The following is a 23559-nucleotide window of genomic DNA, read 5'->3' as shown; positions in this document are numbered from 1 at the left end:
CCTGCAGTGTGAACGTAGCCAATCTGTGGGATTGTTCAGTCAGATAATACGCCGTCATCCTGATTGGTGACATTAAATGTCATGTTGGAGTCAGAATCCAAGGCTGTCGCTATGTTAAGGCTGTTTTTTATGGGTTCTGTTCGTTTTTCCTAAAAACCTGTCAGATAGCAGGTTTAGGATTGTTAAGGGTCAGATTATCGAGTGACAACTGTACATGGAAACGTTACTGCGTGTGACACTACAGCACATTAACAGATAATCAGACATAAGGCCTTTGAGTCGTGTGAAGCAAGAATCGTGAAGGACTTTTTCCACATTTAAGCAACAACATCGGTCGAGAAACGTCACAGTTTGCTGCTAAAAGTCAAAAAACCAACAACAAAACTTTCTCATTCACTCTACTGGAATAAATCATCTAATAATCAGCGACGACTGACTCTAACAGGTCAGGTTAAGGACACGGTAAAGTTTGTTGCTTCCAGCTGTTTAGGAATGTTTCCTCTAAGTTTATTAAGCACCTCGTGTAATGAATAGAAGCTCCACTATAGATGCAGTGTGTGTGTTTTTGTGTGTTAAAGTCTTAAGTTGCCTCAGACGTGTCATATATTTCTGGTAAAGTCAGCATGCCGAATCGGTTATCTGCACCTCCTTTAACTGTGCGCCACCGAATCCAGTGACATGTGTCACCGGATTGCTTCTGAAAATGAAGAAACTTTAAAAACGTGATGTTTCTTAGTGGAGTTCTGAACTGTTCCCATTCCCTTGCCATTAGTCTGCGGTGCGTTATCTCGTAATTATGAGAAAACTCTTTCACAATCAGAATCAGACGCGGAAGTTTGTATCAGGATCGTATTATCAGACCCGTCGACTGTTAATAGATAATTCGGCTTACTTAGTTTGTCAAAATGTCCTGTGATAGAGGCTGAAAGTGAGGTTTAACTCACGGCCCGCTGTGTAATCCAGTGGATGCTCTTCTCAGATTTGCATCTTGTGATTAACAAGTCGACAGAAAGTGTTCTTTTTTGTGAATCCACTGCTTAAAGTGAAACTGAAACTTTTGGCTCTTTAATGAAAATCAGTGCAGGGACTTTTCAGCATCAACGCCCACGTAGAAGGAAAAAGAGACACAAAAACAACAGAAACTTCTCCACCAACAGCTTCAGCACATCATGGTGAAACTGCACAACAGCTTCTCCCTTTTTTCTCTCACATCCCCGTCGCTCCTCCACCTACACCAGCCCAGAGCCGGCTGTGGCTCTCCGGAGGCCTCTGAAAGCCTTTCTGGGAAATGTGGGAGATTTTTACAGATGAAGTAGACGAGGCAGCGGAGGAGTGCGTTTACCGTCAGCGTGGACACTGGATTCCCTTTGTGGCGCTCTGGGCGGTGCCGAGGCGATCAGTTAGGAGCCGTCTAGCCGGTGAAACGCCACACGGCCGTAATCAAATCTCGGGTCGTTGAAGCCGACAGTCTGAACTCTAGATAGTGAAAATAATAATCTAGAATGAAAACAGTTTATTCATGTGTGAGGAAGCGGTTCACGTAAATGATCAAAAAAGAGAAAATAGTTCCAGCTCACGATGGGACTACAGGAGGACGACAGAAATGCATTTTATTTCCCACCGTTTAGTAAACAAAAATAAAGTAAATGAACCTCTTTTTACCCTCTGAACCCTTATATTTTCAAAATCGAGAGACAGAAACTGAATAAACATAAAAAATGCTCATATTTTATCTTCTTTACGGGCCTTCAGCAGCTCCTCTGTGAGGAAAAATAACCAAATCTGAGCTTAAACTTGTGATATTTCATCAATATCTGTTTAATTTACATGCATCAATTTAAAAAAATGAAATAATTTTTTTTTAAATTGCCAGAAATAAACCTTTTGCTTTTACTAGATTATGAAAAAATAAATTAATTCTGAGCTCCTTTGTGAAACTGAAATTCTGAACGGCTCATTATGTGACAACAATTCAAGAACTTCTTGGTTGAACTGCAGGCTGTGTTCGCACAGAGCAGAGAATAATCCTCAATTAAACCAGACAAATATAGTTTTTCTAGTCTTGTTAACACCTGTGGGCAAAATGTTTTGCACATTGATTTAAATTTTTTTCCACTTTTTTAAAAATAAATAATGAAAAAAATTCAACCTGGATTTTTCTTTTTTTTTTTCAGATTTATGGCGTTGTAACTGTGTCGTACTTCACATGAGACATTTTTTACTTCTAGTCCTGGTTGTTCTGTTTCCACAGAGGTGCAGGACTTTATTTTGCAGTGAGAAACACCCATAAACTGCTCTGGGTTCCACAAAACCGGTTCAAAAAAATTCCAATTTTTATCTTCAATTCCCATCATTTTGGCGCTGTGTGTAAAATCTCTTTAAATTCCTCGGTGCAGGAAAAGTTTTCAGCAGGGAAACAGCTCGAGGCCTGTTTGATCTCCACGTATGACGAATGAATCTCGGCTAATGACATGTTGACATGTGAGCCGGCTTCATGCCGACTGATGAAACACAAAGATAACGGGACCTCACGCAGGGTCGCACAATGAGGACCAGACCTCGGTGTGTACGCAGTCACGCTTAGACGTTCGGAAATGCTTTGAAATGTTCCGCTAATGAAGCTTTTTTTTTTTTCTCTCCTTCCAAAACAAATCATACATTAGTTTGGAGCTTATCGGCTGCCGTGTGACTTCCTTCTTCTCGATAGCCGGCCGAGGAAAAGCGTGCAGAATGTTAAAGAAACGCACATTAGAGAGAAATCAATATCTGATGCACGGGCTCATGTGTTCGTGCCTGCATACAAATGTACATGTGCGAGTGTTTGAGTGCCCGGTTTCATATTACTGTGTCAGCTACAGTAAATTGCATGCAGCTTTTCCCCCGTCGGAGCCATTCATCCAGAGTCTGTGCCGCCTGCATTCCTAGACAGCGTCACAATGGACAGTGAAAACTCGAGAAGCCACTCTTCCTTTTCTCTCGTGCTCGGTGTAGTCGTGTCTCCGGCCTTTCATTGCCTCCTCTCAGGGACACACAGGGCCGAGTGGGATGTTGGGGAGTGGAGGAAAAGGGAGAGAAAAGGCCAAGCAGAGAGGGCTGAAGTGAAAAGGTAAAGAGCCTGCTGTTCCTTTGTCCCGCACCTGTTGCTAGGCCTCTCCTGCCCCCCACCAGCTCGCCTGCTCGCTGGGGGAAAAGCTGGGGACGGAACACAAAAGCTATTTCCCTCCTGCGTACAGATGCATGTCAGCGATGCGAGCGAGCTCTCGTGTAGCGCCGCTGTCACAACATCCTCGCACATCTGGGCAACAGTTTCCCCGCACAAAGCGTCTTCGAGGAGCCGTTTGAAAAAAAAAAAAAAAAGCTCATCTGTTGTCCCGACGAGCAAAAAAAAGAAAAAAGCAGCTGCAGCTCCGCTCTTTCGCCGCGATGGCAGCAGATGTTAAAGCGATGCAGCACCTGTTGCTAATGATAATAATAATGACTGATGTGTTCCTGCGTCTCTCTCTCTCTCTTTCCAGACGTGTTACATCTGCGAGGACCACGGCAGGGAGAGCAAGGCGGCCTGCGGAGCCTGCATGACCTGCAACCGGCAGGGCTGCAGGCAGGCCTTCCACGTCACCTGGTGAGCGCTAAACTGTTTGTCGTGGATCCACCTGCCGCTCACCGCAATTAATTTTCTTTCCCTGCAGCCAATCGCAGGGTTTCATCGTTTCTCAGCGGGATCTGCTCTTCTGTTGCTGTTTTACAGTCTAGTCTGCTCATTTGGGACCAAAGAAGCCTAAAATAAGCTTCAATTATTCCTCATGAATCGTGTGTTTTGTAACTCAGTCAGAACGCTTCATTTTTCCACCTGATAGAGCTGCAAATCCCCCGTGTTTTTGTTTGCGTGGATGACGTGTCATCAACAGCACGGTGGCAGTTTTTAGAAGATATATTTAGATGTCCTAATGTTTTCATCTCTGCATGTTAAAACCTGATGTGTTTGAGAGGCACTAAAGCCAAAATGTGAGCCGGTTTTAAGAAGCATACCGACTTCATTCTCATGTAGTTGATCGTACTTGTTTACTGACAGTTCTGGTTTTGCTGTGAATACTTTATCAGCTGTTTTACTGATTAATCAGTTAGTCTGAATGATTGCTTTTCCTTCGTTAGCTTAGTTTGTAAGTGTGTTTTGAGCTTTATGAACAAATTAAGCAGCTACAGGGACAGATAATATGAACCCTTTCTGGTTGTTTTGTCACGTTTTCTCTCACCGTGTGTTCATTTTTTGCTGCAGCATGAAGTCCTGCACCTCTATGGAAACAGAACAACCAGGACTAGAAGTAGAGAGAGCTCAAAAAAGTCTGTTGTGCCGTTAAATAATGAGTAAAGACATTTTCCAAGTTCCCTCGGGTGTTACCAGTGCTGGAAAAAACTGGTTACTCTTTTCGTTTGTGCCGAAAAAGTCCCTGAATTTTCACCACATGACTCTTGGTCACCGCTGAGTCAGTCGTGGCTTCTCGTTTGTGCCAAGAATTTCTGAATTTTCTGCTTTTCACAGAATCTGTTCAGAGTCAACGCTTTATTTTCGACAAATTTTTAAGCGAGACGTGGAATAAAGCGATGAGACGTGGTGATTTTACGGTTAGCTTTGGTTCCACGCGAGTAGTTCAGGGACCGTCGGAAAGTAGAAAATCTGGTGATTTGGTCTGTTTTTGGCAGTTTGTGGCTTTGCTGAAGGGTGTGGTTTTTCTTTAGAGGTAGCTTGTCGTTCAGGTTTTAGGGTTCAGAGGGTTAAAAAACAAGCAGCTTCCTCTTCCAGAACAGCTCCAGTGTGTTTTCTCTTCTGAAGTACTCAGCATCAACATCACTGATTATACCGACTGAGAACGAAGGCCTGTTACTGTCCACAGCTGGCTGCTTTTTATCTCCTGTCAGCACAAATTTCCCCTTTCTTGCTCCTTTTCTTCTTTTGGCTTTAATTTAGTCTCCCGTTACGACACAGATGTTGGCGTCTTTAAAGTCGGTCCTGGATGCTTCGCGTTATGATGTGCAGAGATCTGACATTTAATCCGTCAGTCGCACAAGCTCTCTGGTGACTTTGGCAGCGTCCAGGTGTCGCTGTCAGGTGTGTCAACGTGTGTGTGTGTGTGTGTGTGTGTGTAATCTTTGCTCTCCTGTTTCCTGTCAGCGCTCAGATGGCCGGCCTGCTGTGTGAGGAAGAAGGCCCAGAAGCCGATAACGTGAAATATTGTGGCTACTGCAAGCACCACTACAACAAAATGGTAAAAAAAACACAAAAACATGATGAATCCATCCTAATGCAGTGCTTCACATATTTATTAGACCACCTGTCTAATTCGTTAAGCACTGTTTGTATATTTATATATCGAGCATCCAGCATCATGAAGTGCTCTCAGCATTTTACCATCCTGAACAGGAATGAGTCAGAAATTAATCAAACATGACATTCAGCCACTAAAACACAGTTTTCTGTTCAGGAATGCAAGGAAATAGATAAAATTTGACATCTCAGCTTTACTATTTGGGTAAACTGACAACAATAATAATTATATTTTAGCATAAAAAATATCATTTGGGTTACAGAGCTTCTACGTACTGGTCTATTAACCATTACTGTTACTGTTAATTTAGAGCAGCTGTGGCGAAAAACCTGACATTGGGTGGCGCTATGATAGATTTGTGAAGCTCTGTAGTGTCCTGTGAGGATTATTGGTTAAAATAACTAGTCGAGCTTTGAACCAAACTGATTGTTTTTGTGCAATTGTTGTGTTTAATTAACTCGTCCGACGCTTAAACCTCCTATAAAACGACGGCTAGTTGTTTTCACGCTCACAAATTAACCAAACCGGGGCGAATTAAAGGTTTTTTAGCTTGTTTGCCGTCTTTATATTAAGCTAACCAGCTAAAAAAAAAAACAAATCAAACCATGTCTTTGAACCAGAATCTTTTTGTTTATTTCTGGGGTTTTTTTGCAGCAGAAGAAGTTGCGCTCAAGTGAAAATACGAGCAGCACCTTCAGCCACTCCAGGGGGCGCTCCAGCTCACCGTCGCAGGAAAAACAGCATCATCACCACAGACAGAGGAAGGTGAGAACGAACGCGGTCGATTAATCGTTGCTGCTTTGGAAAACGCTGGGCGAAACGAGCAGGAGGGGTGCTTTAATGCTTATCTTCTCCCCTTCTTTAACGTAAGCTACGCTAGTCCATCCTCGTCGAAAGCAGAGGAGACGATGCCTTCCCACAGTTCCTTGAGGCTGAAACATTCACAACGTTTTTTGCGCAAGCTTATATTCAGAATCAGCATATTAATCATTAAGGCTTCCAGGAACAATAATAGAGATAAACCCTCTGAACCCTCATGCAGTAGCCATAATGCCACAAATCATTTCTAAAAAGCTGAATTTCTTAAATTATTAATTCTATAAAATCCTGTACATTTTTTTTTCCCAACAGCAATACTGGAAAACAAAACCATGCTATTATTGTTTTCCTACTTACATTTAAACTGTTTACATCCTCGTCTCCTGCCTGCTCGGTGTAAACACAGCCTGCAGTTCATCCTAGTTATGCAAAAAAAAAAAATACTAGAATTTTTGTCACGTGATTGATGGTCACAGGTGAGTCACTCATAGCTTCACAGTTGCCTCAAGGGGAGCAAAATTTTTAGCTTTTTACAGAATCTGGTTATCGCAAATGGTGTATTTTTGGTGAATTTTTAATTGAGCCTCGTTGAAGAATACGATTTTGATGACATGTTGATTTAAAGCTCAGTTTTGGGGGGTTTTCCCAACAAAAAGTCAGCATCACAAATGAATAGTTCATGGACTGTGGGACAGATGGAAACCTGACAATTCTTTATTCCTTTTACAGCCTAATTCTCTGATAAATGGTGTAATTTTGACACCATTTCAAACCTGTGGGTGGCTTTTGTGGGTCAGTGGTTTTAGGTGCCGAAATGCTGTTTTGCCTTTCGGTCCCCAAAACAGCAAAATTGGCAGCAGTGTTAAAATATTTCAAATGATACCCAGCAGTTATGTCATTATGTGTGCACACATTGACTATTTAACTCCTGGTCCTGCTTTCAGAGCCATAAGGACAAAATCCGGCAAAAAGAGCGGCACAAGAAGTCTACCGACAGCCTGGGCTCCTCGGTGACGTCAAGCAGCATAGAAAAGGTAAAAAAAAAAACATCCAAACCACAGCATGACTCAGCACATGTTGGCGGCTGCAGGATGGAAGTTAAAATTACCGACGCCGCGACACGTCAGCCGCTGTACCGAAGGCGATGGTTTTTTTTGCCGAGTAATGTCACGGTTGGTCATGTTGGTTTTGGGTTTTTGCCGGCGCAGATCTCCTCCAGTCACCACGGCAGCAGCAAAGACGGCGAGGGAAAGTCCAAAAAGCTGAGCTCGCACAGTCACGGCCATCGCAGCAAGAAGCCAGGAAGCACCGGGAAGAGCTGCTCCTCGTCCTCCTGCTCCTCCAGCCCCTTCAACCCAGGTATGAAGGGTGAAGCCCCGAGTCTGATCCTCACATGCTTGACTAATCAACCAATTATTGTGGCCGATATTTGGTATTTTGTCCCTATTTTTATTCTAGCCTCCTCTCTGTCTGTGGTCTGAGAAAGGTCTCCAGAGCAGAAACTGTAGAAACCAAACAAGAAACACCACAAACCAGGAAGTTAGCTTAACTCACAGTGGCTAAGGCTAAGCTAACGGCTAAGTTAGAAGGCAGACTAACCTGAAACAGTCTGGAAAACAATTGATATTAAGATCAGTGAGCATATTAAGAAAATCTCACGGACATAATTGAATCACTGTTATTTCACTTCATCATATGCACCGTTATGAATGAAGAAGCTAGTGATGACTGACAGGTTCTCTGCTGCTACATTCTCGTTAAGCGTTCCAGCTATTGGTCTTGACGACCGATAATCGGCATCGATATCGGCCCTAAGAACAAACGTGTTGTTCGATCTCCAGACTGCAGCTTTCTGTTTGTCCTGCAGGCGGCTCGCTGTCCTCCACTCAGGATTTCCATCAGTTCTCGTCTTCTTCCCGCCTGGAGCGCGACCACGACCGCGGCGACGGTGGCGGCGGCGACCACCACAGCGGGGAGGACCGCAAGGAGCGCCACCGGAGGCCGGCGGTGCACGAGGACGAGGAGGAGGAGGACGAGAAGGAGGAGGACAAAGACGAAGAGGAGGAGGAGGAGGAAGAAGAGGAGGAGGAGGACTGTAAATACCACAAACCGCCGGCGTTGACGCCCGCCGACGGGCCGCTGGCGGCGCCGCAGAGCCACGACCGGTCCGACGGCAACTCCAGCCCCTTCGAGAACAAGGTGACCATCTCCACGTTCGGCTCCATCATGCGCATCACGTCGTCGTCGGGCCTCGGCAGCAGCAGCAAGATCCGCAAGATCTCGTCGTCGGGCGACTACAAGCCCTCCAAGTCGCTGTGCAAGCAGCTGAGCACGCCGCCCATCCTGGAGGAGGCGGACCTGGAGGACAAGGCCACGCCCCCGCCGCTGCCCCGGGAGAGGCGTCACCGCGGCAACAAGAAGAGCCGCCACGGCCCGGGGCGTCCTCGCGGGAGCAAGAACCGCGAGAGGAGGGACGAGGAGCATCACCACCACCACCACCACGCCTCGGCGCCGCCTCCTCCCCCTCCTCCTCCTCCTCCACCGCCGCCTCCGCCGCCATCTTTGACCTCCTCGCTGTACCCAAGCCCCTCCTCCATCCCCCACCCCGCCTTCCCCTCCTCGTTGCCGCCCGCCGCCGCCGCCACCACCTCCTCCTCTTCCTCTTCCTTCTCCTCCTCCTCTGCTGGCAGTTTTTCGACGAGCCGCGGAAACTCGCTGCTCGGCTCCGGTGAGTCTGAGCGAGGAGGAGTGTGTGGTAGCCCTCGAGCTTCCTGTGTGCGTTTGTGTGGTGGGAAACAAACTGCATCATTATCAGTGTGAAGTGTTGAAATGTTTCCATGACACTCGGCGGCTTATCTGAGCGTCAGAGTGCAGCAGAAGAGAAGCAGGACGAACCTAGGCGCTGTTTAATGGCACCGCCTTCAAAATCCACAACGTTTTCTGTCTCTTGAGTGTTTATTTACCCCGTGAGAGGCAGATAGCGTTCTTTCAAGGCCAGTAATTAAAAAAGCTAAACTGAACACACAAAACATCTCACTGGTTCCAAACAGAGCTGCAACGATTTGTTGAATAGTTGCCGACTTTTAAAGCAATCACCTGTTTTTATAATTAAATTTGAGCCACTTTTTAAGGAGAAAAAAGTAAAAAATCAAACTCAACTTAAACTGTAATTGATAATAAATCATAGAAATTTAAAAAATTACAATTTATTTTCAACTTTATCACATAAAATATGGATATTTATAAAAATATTTATGAATTTTTAGCTTGATATATTTGATATTATCAGATACTTTTTAAAAAAATGTCCATCGACTCATTTTTAGCACAATTTTTTCATGCGCTGAAATTTGCGATTTAGCAACAAGCTTCTTAAAATCAATGATAAAGGCAAGAATAAAAAAGACAAACATTATTTTTCCTTTGTTTAGGATCATTTCATCTCAAATCAGAACATTTTTAGAGCCAGTTTCTGCTCCACAATCAATTTTTATGCAGTAAAATATGCTTTAAAAGCTTGATTTATGAAATGTTTTCAAGATTTACACATTGTTTTTATTTGATAATATAAATACATCTGGTGTCTTTGAATATTATATTACGAGAATGCTATTTATTTTATATTTTAAATTTTATATTATTTTTATTATTATTATTATTATTTATTTTATTTATGGGTCAAGATTTGTTTTCTAATTTGTCTGATATTTTTACAGCATAAAATATAAATATTTATGTTGATATTTCTGAAATTCTATATTGATATATATTGAATACTAGAGAGACTTTTTTTTTTTAATTTAAAAGTATGCAATATATCAAACTAAAATGTTTGTAATGTCTTTATAACTATCCATATTTTATGCTATTTACATATAATTTTTTAGTTAATTTAACCCACTTTCAGCAGGTTTTTTTTTCACACATTTAAACTTGATTTATTCATTTAAACCTGAACCTTTATCACTGATTTTTCTCATCATGACATTGATCCAGAATCTCCATAACCCTGGACAAGTAGATCACAGAGTCTCTGATTATGGAGAAGATGAAATATTAAATATATTAGAAGTCCCGTCTTTGAGATCACATCAACATCAACAACAACAAAAACCTGACAATGCAGAAGTTAGTAGGTAGTTTAAAATCGAGGATATTTTGCAGCTCTGTCTCTGAGTGTTTACGATTCTTCGTGAGGCAGAGATTTTGTCCTAGATAGTGGGTTTTTTTACGCACAGAGTAGATTTCCTGCCCTACTTTTTACTCGACTCTCTCGTGTACGCAAACCCTCGGGTGCCACATGTGTTTTTTGGAGCCTTGCAACTTGTGCCTGACTGGGTTTCTTTTCTCCTTTCGGTCTCAGGTATCTACTCCAGCCTCAAGGACCCTCTCACGCTGGGCGGGGGTGTCTGCAGCACGCCCCTGTCTCTGGGCGGAGGCGTCTGCAGCACCTCCTTGTCCCTGGGAGGGGGCATGTGTAGCACCCCGCTCTCCTCAGGACTCCTTCCATCCCACGTCTCCTCGCTGTCGCTTCCCTCAATCAACGCCGTCTCCAACACGCAGGTAGTTCAGAGCGAGGGAGCGTTGAAGCGGTGTCGAGTGTGTCAGGGTTGTATCTGCTGGAAAACATTTGTTTAACCCCTCTGAACCCCCGAAACTCGCTCACAGCTTTGTAGTTTATATGATTTTAAAAAAGAAATGCAGCTTTTATCAAAGTTGGAAACTGTAAAAACAAGAAAAATTGTCGGATTTTCAATTTTCAACTATCCTCGAACTTATTGTGTTCGTCTTTCGGTTTCGTCTGGAAAAATCGAAGCTTAAAATTGGGATATTTCGCGAAAATCCCTTTATTCTACACGTCTCATTTTAACCCTTAATCGGGCAAGGAACCATATATGGTAACTTCCTGGGGGAAAAAAGGCAGAATCATGTGACTTTATCCGACCAATCAATGACAGTCAGGCTACGTGACAACACAGTCACTACGGCCTCTGACCAATCACAAGTGTTATAAGCTACGTTACGTTTTCATCTTTCTACGCGTATTTTTTACAATAATTTATCCGCATATTAGTTAGATTTTTTTTTTTTTTCTACCCTCGGTCGGTGCTTTGACTTTGATTTGCAGCCTAAATCTGAAGCTTTTTTTTTTTTAAAAGTCCAAAAGGAAAAGCTGTCCTCTTATATCCACCATTAACACTCCAGGGTGGGAGTTTAGAATTTGCCAAAAAATAAACCATTTGCACTGTGAAAGAAAAAAATCTCCTCGAATTACTCATTTGTGAAAAAACAACCAAATCTTAGCTTAAAATTAAAAAATTAAAAAATTCATTTTATTCTACATATATCAAGTAAAAAATCACTAAAAATCAACCGTTTGTTCAAACAAGATTCGGTAAAAAACAAAGAATTCTGCACATGATGGTGCAACAATGAAACCATCAGAGACTCAGCTGTGACCAAAAGTCACGTGGCAAAAATTCAAGGAACCTTTAGATGGGTTCTTATTATTTTGCATTGCACAGAAGAGATTTCCTAATTTTCTCCACTGATGGTTGCTCAGTTCTGGGTGTTAAAAGTTCAAAGCTTGCTGTTGTGCTGTAAGTGTAAAGCAGAAATGTCAGGATCTGCAGGTTTGTCGTATTTGACAGTCGGCTTAATTTATCGTATCTGGTGTCCAGGCTGCTTGTTGTCCTTTCTCAGGGAAATCACAACAGACCTGCTTCCCAGCTCGTCACAGCGCCGGTGTGTTAGTTAATGAAGGCTGCATTCCACTTGCACTCGAGGAGGTTCTGTTTTTGTGCCTCCCGGTTCACCTTCATGGTTTAGCGATTAGTCATTAATTCCACCAGTACGTTCCTTGTTGTGACAAGTCAAACGAATGGTCTGCTGTGAAGAAAGCCGACTGCTGGATCTTCTTTCCTCACAGAAAAAACCCAAGAAAACGACGAGCAGGTTAATCAATAATAGGCAAAAAGTGAACCAAAGATATGTTGGTATTTTACCCACTGATTGGCTGCAGGGCGAGAAATCCTGCATGTTTTCGGTAGATTAAACTAGTATACTTTATCTGCTACCTTTATGAGCCTAAACACATTCAGAATGGACATGACGATCTAGTATTAGCAGCATATTAACTTATTTGAAGCTGCTTGTTTTATACTGAAATTACGAGAACAGGCTGGGAGCAGAGCGGCTGCACATATTCACATGATTTCTGAGGATAAATGCGTCAGAAAGCTGCAGCAGTAGTCACAGAAACCACGTTGTTTCCACGGGAACGAATGCAATCATGCTGTAGTTTTAGAGTCTGCACAGGGAGGAGGTTGGGGTTGATGGATGAGTCAGTAAAACACAGATCTCGTTTCAAACTAAGAGTCAGCGTTTTGTTTTTAACTCTGGGTGGAGTCAAGTGAAGAAAATCTTCTGGAATCATCTGCAGATGAGCTACAAGTTCCACCTGCAGCCTGATTAGCATAAATGAATTCATAAATAATAGCATAAACGGCTAATATTCGCAGCATATCATCTGATTTCTGAAAATATATCAACTGTTGATGAGAAATAAAACACAGACGAGTGAGCTGCTGCTTTTAGATGATCTCACATGTTGAGTTGTGATACACAAGCTGCTGTTTGCAAAGTTTATTCTTGACTTTTTGGAACAAAATGCAGCACTTATGTGACGTTTTTTGGAGCGAAGTCTGAGCAAACATTCGGTAAACATTAAATAAGTCTCAATCTCAGTCAAAGTTGTGAAAAAACAGGTAGTTTGTTCCTTTTGCTGCCAAAAATAATGGATTACTCATGGATAGTTGAGCATTTTTCATGATGAAAATACACCAGAGATTGTCAAACTAACGAGAATTTGGTCAGATTGGAGCAAAACTGTCGACGTGGCACAATCAGAAAAACTGGACTTCTGTGTCTATCTTGGGTTTGGCAAATTATGATGAATGAGGATGTTAAAAGCTAAATGCACCGATACTAAAACCTGCTTTATTCTCGGGTTTGAACACCATTAAACGCATCCAGAGCAGCACTTTTGCACCCGCTTTGTCCAGATGTTTTCTTCGCTGGCCACACGTTGACGCTCGCTGTGTTCGTAGGTCCATCCAGGTTCCAGCGCCTCCTACAGCCTGACCTCCTCTCAGCCCTTCGCCAGCTGTCTGTCCACAGCCCCGACACTGCCGCCACTACTGAGCCAAGCCCAGACCTCACTGCCAGGTGAGAAAAAAACTTCCACGGTGGAGCTTCTTCTGACACAAACGTCCTCCGAGTCTGACGTCAGATTTTCCGATATTGCACAACTTGTGTGCAGGTGAACTTCACGACCGCTTGTGTTTCTTCTCAGAGTCCGACCTCGATGACTGTCGCTTCCCGTGTCAGGGGAACTCGCCGAGAGAGAGTCTTTCCTCGCAGTAAGTCTTTCTCTGTTGGTTATTTTTTACGTAAATTCCTGCGTGATTTCGCTGCGCTGCCTCTGCGGCTGAAGATGAGTGAGCAAGTTTCAGTTATGACACAGTCTCGCTATCTTTCATCCGTCTAACGAAACCTGAACGAGCCGTCGTGGCTGTGGTCAAGTCGGTTTCGTTTCCAGCAACTGGCAACCAGAGCGACTCACCACAGCCAGAGCGAGCTGCTGGTATTTTCCCATCGGTGACGTCTTGCTGCTTCACGCTGGTTTTGTCCTCCTCCTCCTCTTCTCCCTCGCCCAGGTCTCCGATGAGCTGTCTTCCCCTCCTGTTCGACCAGAGAGACGGACTCGGCGCCGGAGTCCGAGCCCGGCCGGAGAACGTCCCCCCGGCCAGCTCCCACATCGAGCTGCTGCTGGAGAAGCACGGCAACGGGGAGATGGGAGTCAACAGTGAGTGGAACAAACGACACAACAGAGGTTTACGAACATAAAGCAGAGCCACAGGATCACATTTATGGAGCTGTAGTGGACTGAAGAACCTCTTGGTGACTGGAATCGTTGCCTTTTTATGCACGTTATCTGATGAGCTAAACGGGCCACGATGCGCCGAGCTGCCTCATTAGCTTAAATTAATTAGGAATACAAATAAAAAGCAAGTATTAGCAGCATATTAACCCTCTGAACCCCAAAACCTGCTGGCAGATCTGACGGGCGCGTTATCTTTGAATAAAAAAAAGCCCAAATTATCTAATTTATCCAAGCAAGAAAGTGTAGAAACAGAAAGAAAATTGCTTTATTCTACGTGTCTTCTTTAAAAATCTGCCAAAAATATACCAGTTGCATGAACCAGATTCTGTGAAAAGCATAAAATTCTGTGCTGCTTGGTGCAACTGAGACGTCATGACGGCCTCAGACAGTCATGAGACAAAAGTTCAAGCACAGTCCTTGAACTTGCCTGTAAAAAAAAATAAAAAATTCAGAACCAAAACGAAGCTTAAAATCGCAATATTTCGTCAAAATCTGTTTATTCTACACATATCAGTTAGAAATTCACTAAAAATAACCCGTTTGCTCTCACAAGATTGTGTAAAAAACTAAAAATTCTGCACACTGGGACTTTTCGGCTGAACTGCAGGCAGCGTAGGAGACAAATATGGGAACTAATTTTAAAAGTAAATCATCAACTTCTCACTTTTTTTTTCTACCTATGGCCACACGAAAAATGTCTTACATGTTGATTCGAAGTAGTTTTTTTCTTTTTTGTAGAAGAAAGCAATGCACAGCAACAATAAGCTTTTGTTTTGTCTTTTTTATGGCGTCATAAGTGTGTCGTTCTGCACAGAAGAGCTCTTACTGCTTCTAGTTGTGGTTGTTCTGTTTCCGTAGAGGTGCAGGACTTCATATATAAATGTGACAGGAGCAAAGAAAACAACCAGAAACTGCTTGGAGTTCAGAGGGTTAATCATCTGAATAGAAGATTTGAAGATAAAACTACTCACGACATGTTAAAACGTTAAACCTCTATTAGATCGGGAGAGTTCAAGCAAGGGTTTCTACAGGAAGTCTGTTCTTGATTCCACCAAAAATAATGGATAAATCCTGTAAGACTGTCGACGTAGAGCTTTCCTCTTTATGAAAGTAGCGCCACAGATTGTCCGACCGCTGAGATGTTGGTCAGATGGGAGCAGAACGACCGACCAGCCCTGAAAATGACTATCACCCAGTATCCAGGGTGCCTTTCTTGCTCTTTTTTTTTCTTGGAAACTACAATCAGGCCTCTTCAAATCCTTCACAGCTTTGATGAATAGGTTACAAGTTTCTTTATTTTAAGCCCAAACTGCTGCTGCAGCACACAGGATCCAGTTTACCTGCTGCTCTGTCTTCGGTTCTATTTAGAGATGATGAATGTACCTCAGGACAAAAAATAGCACAGCGACAGATAACGACTCAGGCAGCTTTGTTTCTCGTGTTGTTTTAATGTCTTGTTCTCTGGGGACATCGTTAGTTGACACTGGTTTCTAATCTGTCTTTAAACACACCCAGGGCTGTCACGATTTTCACTTTTGTTTGTTGAAGTCATCTTACTTTTACTCTCCTAAAATCTTCTTTCTGTCCCAGCTCTCGTGGCTCTTAGCTGCACTCGTCCGTCCTCTCCAGAGGAAATACCTCCACAGTCTTCATCTTAAACACATTTATCTGCGCTCTGTTTCGCTCCGGCCCAGCCAGCGTTCGCTGCCGAGGCGAGACAGAGGAGCGTGTTTGTTCGATGCCGAGCACGTCGCGTCGACAGCTCCATAGAAAATCGGTTAGAACGCATTTGGAAGAAGGGATTGGATTCCCGACTGGCAGACTGTTGCTGCAGCAGAGAAACACTTGATAGAGAAACCGGGTCAAGTGGACCTCAAGGATCACCAGTTAGTGTCAGAACCTTATCAAACAATGTTGAACTTCTTCTATTACGTTTAAGCGACAGAGCTGTAAAAGCATGTCCAGATACTTCGGGTTGTCGTTGACGAGTTGCTCAAGTGTTTGTTGCAGTTGTTAATGTTTGGATTCAAAAAAAGAAAAGCACTCGCTAAGAGCTCGCTAACGGCAAGGAGAAGCTTTTCTACCTGCAAGTGCCCTGAACTGGACCTCCAGAGAGGGCTGCTGGAGCACTGGGAGCTGGGCATTGCTGCACCTCATAGACTCAACCTTCCTGTTATCTTTTGACTCCGTTCAGTGTTCAGGTTTAAATTGCTGGGGGCAAATTGAACCCAAGGATGAATAAATTGAAGATAATAGGAGGGTTAAACAGGTTAGAACTTCTTTCTCCGGTCGTCTGAGCGCCCCTTTTTCCTCCAGTGATGATTAATTAGAAGTTGCGGCCAACAAGGTCCTAGTCTGCGCCTGTGGAAAGCAAAAATCATCTCTGATTTTAAACCTGCTCACCATCCCTTTCGAAGTCGTCTCCTCGTGCAGCAGTACTCTGCTCCCAGCGCTCCTGCAGCGCTCCCTGGAAGTCCTACTGTGTTCAAGCACCAACTGCAGCTGGATTTCCTTCTCTGTGTCAAACCTCGTCATCTTGAATTTCATTTTGGGGAAGAGGAGGAAGTTGCAGGACGCCGGATCTCATGGATGGAGGGCGATGAGTTGTTTATGTCGAATGTTTTCTCTCGGGATGTTAAGAGAGGAGCTAAACATCAAACGTCCAACCATAGAGGAGAAATTCACGTCGCACGACTCCGCGAATGTCAAACAAAACGACGAGCATGCTGCCGACATCATCGCCTTCTTCTGTCTTGTAGTTTTTAGGATCTTCCGCTGACAGCTGCTGTTCAGTCTCTGGGTCCGTGATGATCCTCCACATGGAGGTTTTGGTTAGTTTGACACAGATCCGTGGTGAAATGTGCACCTTCAAGTGGTCAGAACTTCCAGAGAGAGTTACAAGTGCTGCAGGAGCGCTGGGAGCAGAGTGTCGCTGCACAGGGAGCCGACAGGGACAATTTACAGTTTTGCTTTTTATAGGCGCCTCCTGCACTCAAATAGATTAGAAAGGTTTCTTTCAGAGATAAGCAGCTCAGGACAGGTAGAAATATGTCGGATGAAAAAAATCCCACTGCATTGAACCACGTTAGACTCCCAATGCAGCCTTTGAGCTTTTTATTTCCGATTGTTCGGTACAGATTCATTACTAGTGAACAGTAAACTAGCAGGTTGTCCATCAAACACAAAGCTTTGCATTGTGGGATGTTCGGGGCTGAAAAAAAAAGGTAATAACGTATAAAGAAGCTTGGAGTTGAGTGCAGAAGGCAGCACATGTGGAGTGGTTCAGGACACAGCCTGAGTTTTGTGACCTCTTATATTTTCCAGCATAACTCTGCCCAGCTTCAACCCGAGCAGGGGCCCAACAGCCAGAGTAATTGAAAACACCTGTGTGGGGGTGCAGGACCTTTTCAAGTGGACTAAAAGAAAGCTCAGTGCAGGTTACTGCCGTTGCTTTAGTCAGAGGTATTCCCTGCTCACGTTGGTGGTTGTTCACCGTAACTTATTTGTCCTGATACATACAATAAAGTGTGTGTATACGTCAAGTTATACAGCATGTTTTACAGTAATAAGCCCTTCAGTGATTGAATTAAAAGTGACCTAAAGAATAGTCGGAAATAGAAATCATTTGTTTCTACTCTTTATGCTTCTCATATTGTAAGCTCCATTCTTCAGTAAATCACAATAATCGTATAAAATCAGCAACTTCCAGCAATGTCAGGTTTAATTTGACTGAATTCAGGCGATTGTTTGAAGGAAAAACTCTCCTTTAACAAGATTAAACCTCAAACAAAACCAGACTCTGGGACGATTACGACCGGTTGAGGCTGCAGCAGAGCAGCGAGCGTTAAAAACAGCAGAACATAAACAGCGAGCAGGTTGATGAAGGTCTGTAACCGCAGGTCAGAAACATAAACCACCAGAGATACCTGCAGAAAGGTCCGGGCAGAGACGACCAACATTTGGTTTTTGTTTGCACACCGGTTCAGAACCAGACGCCCTGCAGCCAAACAACACGTTGCAACTGCAGCAATTTGCTTTTCAAGTCGAGCCTTTGAACTTCTGCTGAAATTCAGCAGATGTCCACAGCGACGGTAAAAGCTGAGGTTTCTTCAGATGACCAGGAAACACGTTTCCTGTCTGTTTTGCTTGTTTGTTTCCACTGGGGTTCTTGTTCCGATTCAACTTCCAAAAATATTGCAGGTTCCAAACAAACGGATTCGGTCGAAATTCCTGAAAGTTTGTTCGGAAGAAGACTGTCGGTGAAAAAGCTCTTAAAGAGGACAAACTTCAGGATCTCTCCAGACAGAATGAACCTGTGGGATGATTTAGGATCACTGAAGTTATAAACATTATCAAAAAGGAAAGTTTTGATTTTAATGAATCCAAACTGGGAGCTGGTTTCACAACAGAGCAGCCTGATAAGTGAAGGATCTGCCTCCGATTCTACATCTGGAAACTGCGAACCACAAGTAAACCTGCAGTCTGAGAGAAAAGTTTTTGATTCCTACCTTTAAAAACAGCTGTTATACTGTCAGACTGTGTATAGTGAGCATTAGTTGGCATCATCGACATCATTGTTTTTAACCAAAGCATTATTTACTTCAGTTCATTATAACGAACTGTTTCCTTCAGTATCACTGTCTGATCGTCCAAAAGTGCAGCTCGGTTCAGCGTAAAAGTTTCAGAAGTCTCGGAGGAGCTCAAATTATCTCAAAATGTGGTTTGTAAACTGAGCAGAGTTTCCGACCAGAGCAGCGACCAAAGTGAAGCACACAGGAGGCGCTTTACATCTGTTAGCTTCTCTCCTGCTCCCTGTGCTCATGCAGACTTCCCTTTAATGCAGCTGAACTCACAACAAAGCCGTTTATTGTGTATTTTTTCTGCTTCTATTATCAGAAAACACAACAAAGACTCATCAGGACGAAGTGTTGATGCTCTACAGCTAAACTCCCGATCGAACAACTGCAACGCCATCAACAAACACGATTTAAAAACAATATTTACGCACAATTCGAAGCTCAGAGAACTGTTACGCCATTATTAGAAAGGAAGAACTGCTCTGTCAGCTCGGTGTTTGTAAAAATGTGTCCGTGTTTTCACTTTTGTAACGAGGTTTAATTGATGATTTCTTCAGTATCACTGACATATTAAGGTCTCATTTTTAATTACTTTAATTATGTTGGATTCCCAGTTTAACTTAACACTTTATTATTTATACTGTGCTGCTTTATACAGTGACATATAGTTTGTCCAAATGCAACCAACTTAAATGATTAGCTATTAGCATTTAGCATACCCGTCCAGTCAGTTTAGCAGCTTACTGACGCTAACTCTCGTCTCTGTGCTCCCGCCAGTCGTGGAGATGCTCCAGTCGCTTCACTCGCTGCAGCAGGAGAACCAGCGCCTCCAGGACCAGATCCTCAGTCTGACGGCCAAGAAGGAGCGTCTGCAGCTGCTCAACACGGAGCTGGCCGTGCCTTTCCCTCCCCACGCGCTCTCCGCCCAGGGATCCATGCACACGTCCGCCCAGATCAACTTCCTGTCGTCCAGCCAAGGTCAGAGCCTCCAACTCCTCCGTCCTCTTTCACATCCACCAGGACTCACTCGTCTTACGGCGTCGTGCAGTCCACTCCCTCGCCTCCTTCAGAAACTATGACGATGTACTGATGTGAAAAGCTGCATTCACTGACAAACTTCAGGCTGCGTCCACGTGAACATGTTTTGAAAATGCTTCTGCCACGTTGAGCATCCGCACTGTTCCAGTAGCATCTCAGGACCGCAAACAAGGACTTTTGGAAACATTTCTGACTCAGTTTTAGTTTGAAAACTCTGACAATAGTCTGGTTTAATCCTGTTTTTGTTTTTTTGTTTTTTTGTTTTTTTCTGCTAACAAAAAAAAGGTTAATTTAGTGTTTTGCTGCTGTTTTTGGTCACTGTGGGCTCATTTTTCATTCAAAACTTAAATTTCTGTCATTATTTATTTCACAAAACTTGATAAAAACTTAGAATCGACGTCTACAGCATTTTTCCAAGTGTTTCTAATACTGGCAAATAAAACGCTGACTCCACATACAACAGATCTTTGTTTTCTCATGTAAAAGTCCCTGAATTTTTTTTGCATGACTGTTGGTCGCAACCGAGTCACTGAACACTTCATGGTTCATTTAAGGAGCGCAGAATTTTTTGTTTTTTCCAGATTTTTATTGCTGCTAACGGTTCATTTTTGGCAAGTTTTTAAATGAGAAATACTTGTTTAAATTAAGGACAATTGAATTAAAAAGAATTCTTTATTATTTCAGTTTCTAAGTCTCTGATAAATGCGACAACCCGACGTTTCAAACTGAAACGGGGTCTTTAGTGTTTCATAAAGTTATAGGGTCCTAAAGCGTCGGAGTGGTGTGGATTCTTCGACGTAAACGCAGCAGAAATTGTGCGTTTTAAAGTGCAAACGGCTTCACGTGGATGCAGCCTTGGACTTTGTCGTTCTCATCCTGCGATTTTCTGGTTTCCTCAGACCCCCTGAGCACCAACAAGAGCCCCCTGTCCAAAAGCTGCTTCCTGAATGACACCTCCTTCGTTACCTCGTCTGAGGTGAGAAACCGGAGATCCTGTCTGACCTTGAACGCACCACACAAACAAACAAAGAGGCTTGTTGCGTCATCAGGCTCCTTCTGCTCCACCGGCCCTGATTCGTAGACTATGGCTGTTTAAAATGGTGTTTATGAACATTTACATTGATGTATCAGATACTTTTTGGATTTATGGATTGGAGAACCCTTCTGCTGTGTCTCCTCCAGGAGCTCCACTCCGGCAGTCCGTCCCGCAGCAGCTCCTCGCTGTCCTTCCAGAGCACGCCTCCCCCCCAGCAGAGTCCCGCCTCCTTCGGCCAGCCGCTGCTCAACGGCCTGAGTCGAGGCCTGAGCGACGGCCTGGGCGGCATGGGCCCGGCCGGCGGCTCCTCGCTGCCCGTGGTGGGCGGCCTCATGGCGTCGCTGGCAGGAAGTCCTCAGCTGGCCATGAACGGCGTGCTGGGCGGCCTGAACGGCGTCATCCAGTCCCCGGCGCAGAACCCTCCCCAGCCGTCGCTTCCCGCTCTGAGGCCTCAGCCGCCGCCGCTCAACCCCCAGACGCTGGCTCAGGGCTTCCAGCTGCCCAAGAGCGTCAGCCCGTACGTAACCGATTTAAATGACTTATTAATGCATGTATTACTGTCACCTTTTTACTGCAGCATTAAGTCCTGCAGCTCTATGAAAACAGAACAACTGTGACTAGTAGCAGAGAGAACTAGACATGTCCTCTGTGCAGTTAATCACAAAAAATTAATCCTTTGGTTGTTCATTTTACAAAAAAACAACAATTAATATGTGCTGGGAAACAACATGTTGTAGAAAGATGTTCCACCTGCATTTATTTTATTGATCCAGTAGGTTTCATCTGTTCTGAGTGAACACTGCCTGCAGTTCAGCTGAAAAGTCACTGATTTTTTGTTGCATGACTTTTGGTTGCAGCTGAGCAACTGATGAGTTCACAGTTGCAGTGAAGTACGCAGAATTTTTTGTTTTTTACAGGATCTGACTCAAGCAAAATATTTATTTTTGGTGATTTTTGTTTTTTTAAAGTGCAATAAAGTAAATTTGCTGATTTTGAGCTTTAATTTATTTTTTTTTTATGGCAAAATCAAAAGACATACATGATAGATTCAAGGACTTTTGTAAAGTTGGAAATCCGACAATTCTTTGTGATTTTAGTCCGTCTCTGGCTGATAAATGTGGCAACTGCCATTTGTTTTAAGATGAATGGGTTCAGAGGGTTAAACATCAGTGGAATCAACATGATGAACATTTTTCCACGTTTCTGCTGGTGTTAATAATTCTGGAAACACAAACGGTGGCTCTACATGCTACAGATATTTTTACTACTTATATTTTTTATTTGTTTCCACACACTGCCTGCAGTTCAGCTGAAAAGTCCCTGAATTTTCGTCTTTTAGTTGCAGCTGAGTGGAAATGAATTCACAGTTGCATCAAGAAGATTTTTAATTTTGTTTTATTATTGAATCTGGTTGTTCCAAGTATTTAATTTTTGGCTATTTTTTGACAGAAATATGTAAAATAAAGTGATTTTTGATGAAATATGCAGATTTTTAGCCTCAACGAAAATCAAAAGTCAGACATGATGAGTTGGAGGACTGCTGCAAAGTTACATATCTGATGATTTTTCTTATATTTGCTGTTTCTTGTTTATTTTTTAAACGTGCTTTTCAGTCAGCACTTGGTTGGTGTTCAGAGGGTTGAAGCTTTTGTTGATCTGTGTTTATCTGCGTGGTCTCCTTTGTAACGTTGCTGCCCGNGTCTGTCTCTAAGTGTGGCCCTGTGATGTACTGGCGACCTGTCCAGGGTGTCCCCTGCCTTCGCCCTAAGTCGGCTGGGATAGACTCCAGCCCCCCCGCGACCCTAATGAGGATTAAGCGGTGTATAGATAATGGATGGATGGATGGTTGTTTATTTTCCAAAAAAGAACAAGAATTGCTGGGAAACAACATGTTGCCTCTCTACATCCATTTTCTCTATTCTGCACATCAGCTGTAGAAAGATGTTCCACCTGCATTTATTTTATTGATCCAGTAGGTTTCATTTTCCTCTGTTCCGTGTGAACACTGCCTGCAGTTCAGCTGAAAAGTCGCTGATTTTTTGTTGCATGACTTTTGGTTGCAGCTGAGCAACTGATGAGTTCACAGTTGCAGTGAAGGACGCAGAATTTTTTGTTTTTTACGGGATCTGATTCAAACTATTTTTGGTGATTTTTTTTTTTTTTTTTTTTAAAGTTTATGGCAAAATCAAAAGACATACATGATAGATTCAAGGACTTTTGGAAAGTTGGAAATCCTACAGTTCTTTGTGATTTTAGTCAGTTTGTGGCTGATAAATGTGGTAATTTTGCCGTTTTTTTCTAAGATGAATGGGTTCAGAAGGTTAAACATCAGTGGACTCAACATGATTTTTCATGAATTTCCACGTTTCTACAGGTGTTAATAATTCTGGAAACACAAACGGTGGCTCTACATGCTACAGATATTTTACTATTTACATTTGTTGTTTGTTTCCACACACCTCCAACACTGTCTGCAGTTCAGCTGAAAAGTCCCTGAATTTTCGTCTTTTAGTTGCAGCTGAGTGGAAATGAATTCACAGTTGCATCAAGAAGATTTTTAGTTTGTTTTTTTGTTTTTTTTAATTGAATCTGGTTGTTCCAAGTATTTAATTTTTGGCTATTTTTTGACAGAGGTATGTGAAATAAAGTGATTTTTGATAAAATATGCAGATTTTTAGCCTCGATTTGGTCGTTTTTATCTCAACGAAAATCAAAAGTCAGCCATAATTAGTTGGAGGACTGCTGCAAAGTTAAACATCCGATGATTTTTCTTATATTTACTGTTACATGCTTTTCAGTCAGCACTTGGTTGGTGTTCAGAGG

The 23559-nt window shown here is 43.1% G+C and overlaps 1 protein-coding gene across 1 annotated transcript in view; it reads left to right on the top strand.

Moving 5' to 3' along the window:
- The window catches only part of LOC103371690 (MLLT6, PHD finger containing), a gene marked incomplete at its 3' end in the record, with an annotated part of 32714 nt that overhangs the window by 4767 nt on the left and 4388 nt on the right, over nt 1-23559 (top strand). The window contains exons 5-17 of the mRNA XM_008301100.1: nt 3516-3619; nt 5168-5261; nt 5976-6086; nt 7085-7174; nt 7349-7499; nt 8008-8868; nt 10504-10703; nt 13250-13367; nt 13495-13561; nt 13859-14007; nt 19440-19640; nt 20600-20676; nt 20883-21253. Coding sequence (XP_008299322.1) covers nt 3516-3619; nt 5168-5261; nt 5976-6086; nt 7085-7174; nt 7349-7499; nt 8008-8868; nt 10504-10703; nt 13250-13367; nt 13495-13561; nt 13859-14007; nt 19440-19640; nt 20600-20676; nt 20883-21253 — 2594 coding nt within the window. The remainder of the gene's footprint in view (nt 1-3515; nt 3620-5167; nt 5262-5975; nt 6087-7084; nt 7175-7348; nt 7500-8007; nt 8869-10503; nt 10704-13249; nt 13368-13494; nt 13562-13858; nt 14008-19439; nt 19641-20599; nt 20677-20882; nt 21254-23559) is intronic.

This window comes from Stegastes partitus, unplaced genomic scaffold, assembly GCF_000690725.1.
Source record: "Stegastes partitus isolate 25-593 unplaced genomic scaffold, Stegastes_partitus-1.0.2 Scaffold1629, whole genome shotgun sequence".
Classification (NCBI taxonomy): Eukaryota; Metazoa; Chordata; class Actinopteri; family Pomacentridae; genus Stegastes; species Stegastes partitus.
This window is presented reverse-complemented; position numbering and strand designations above follow the sequence as displayed.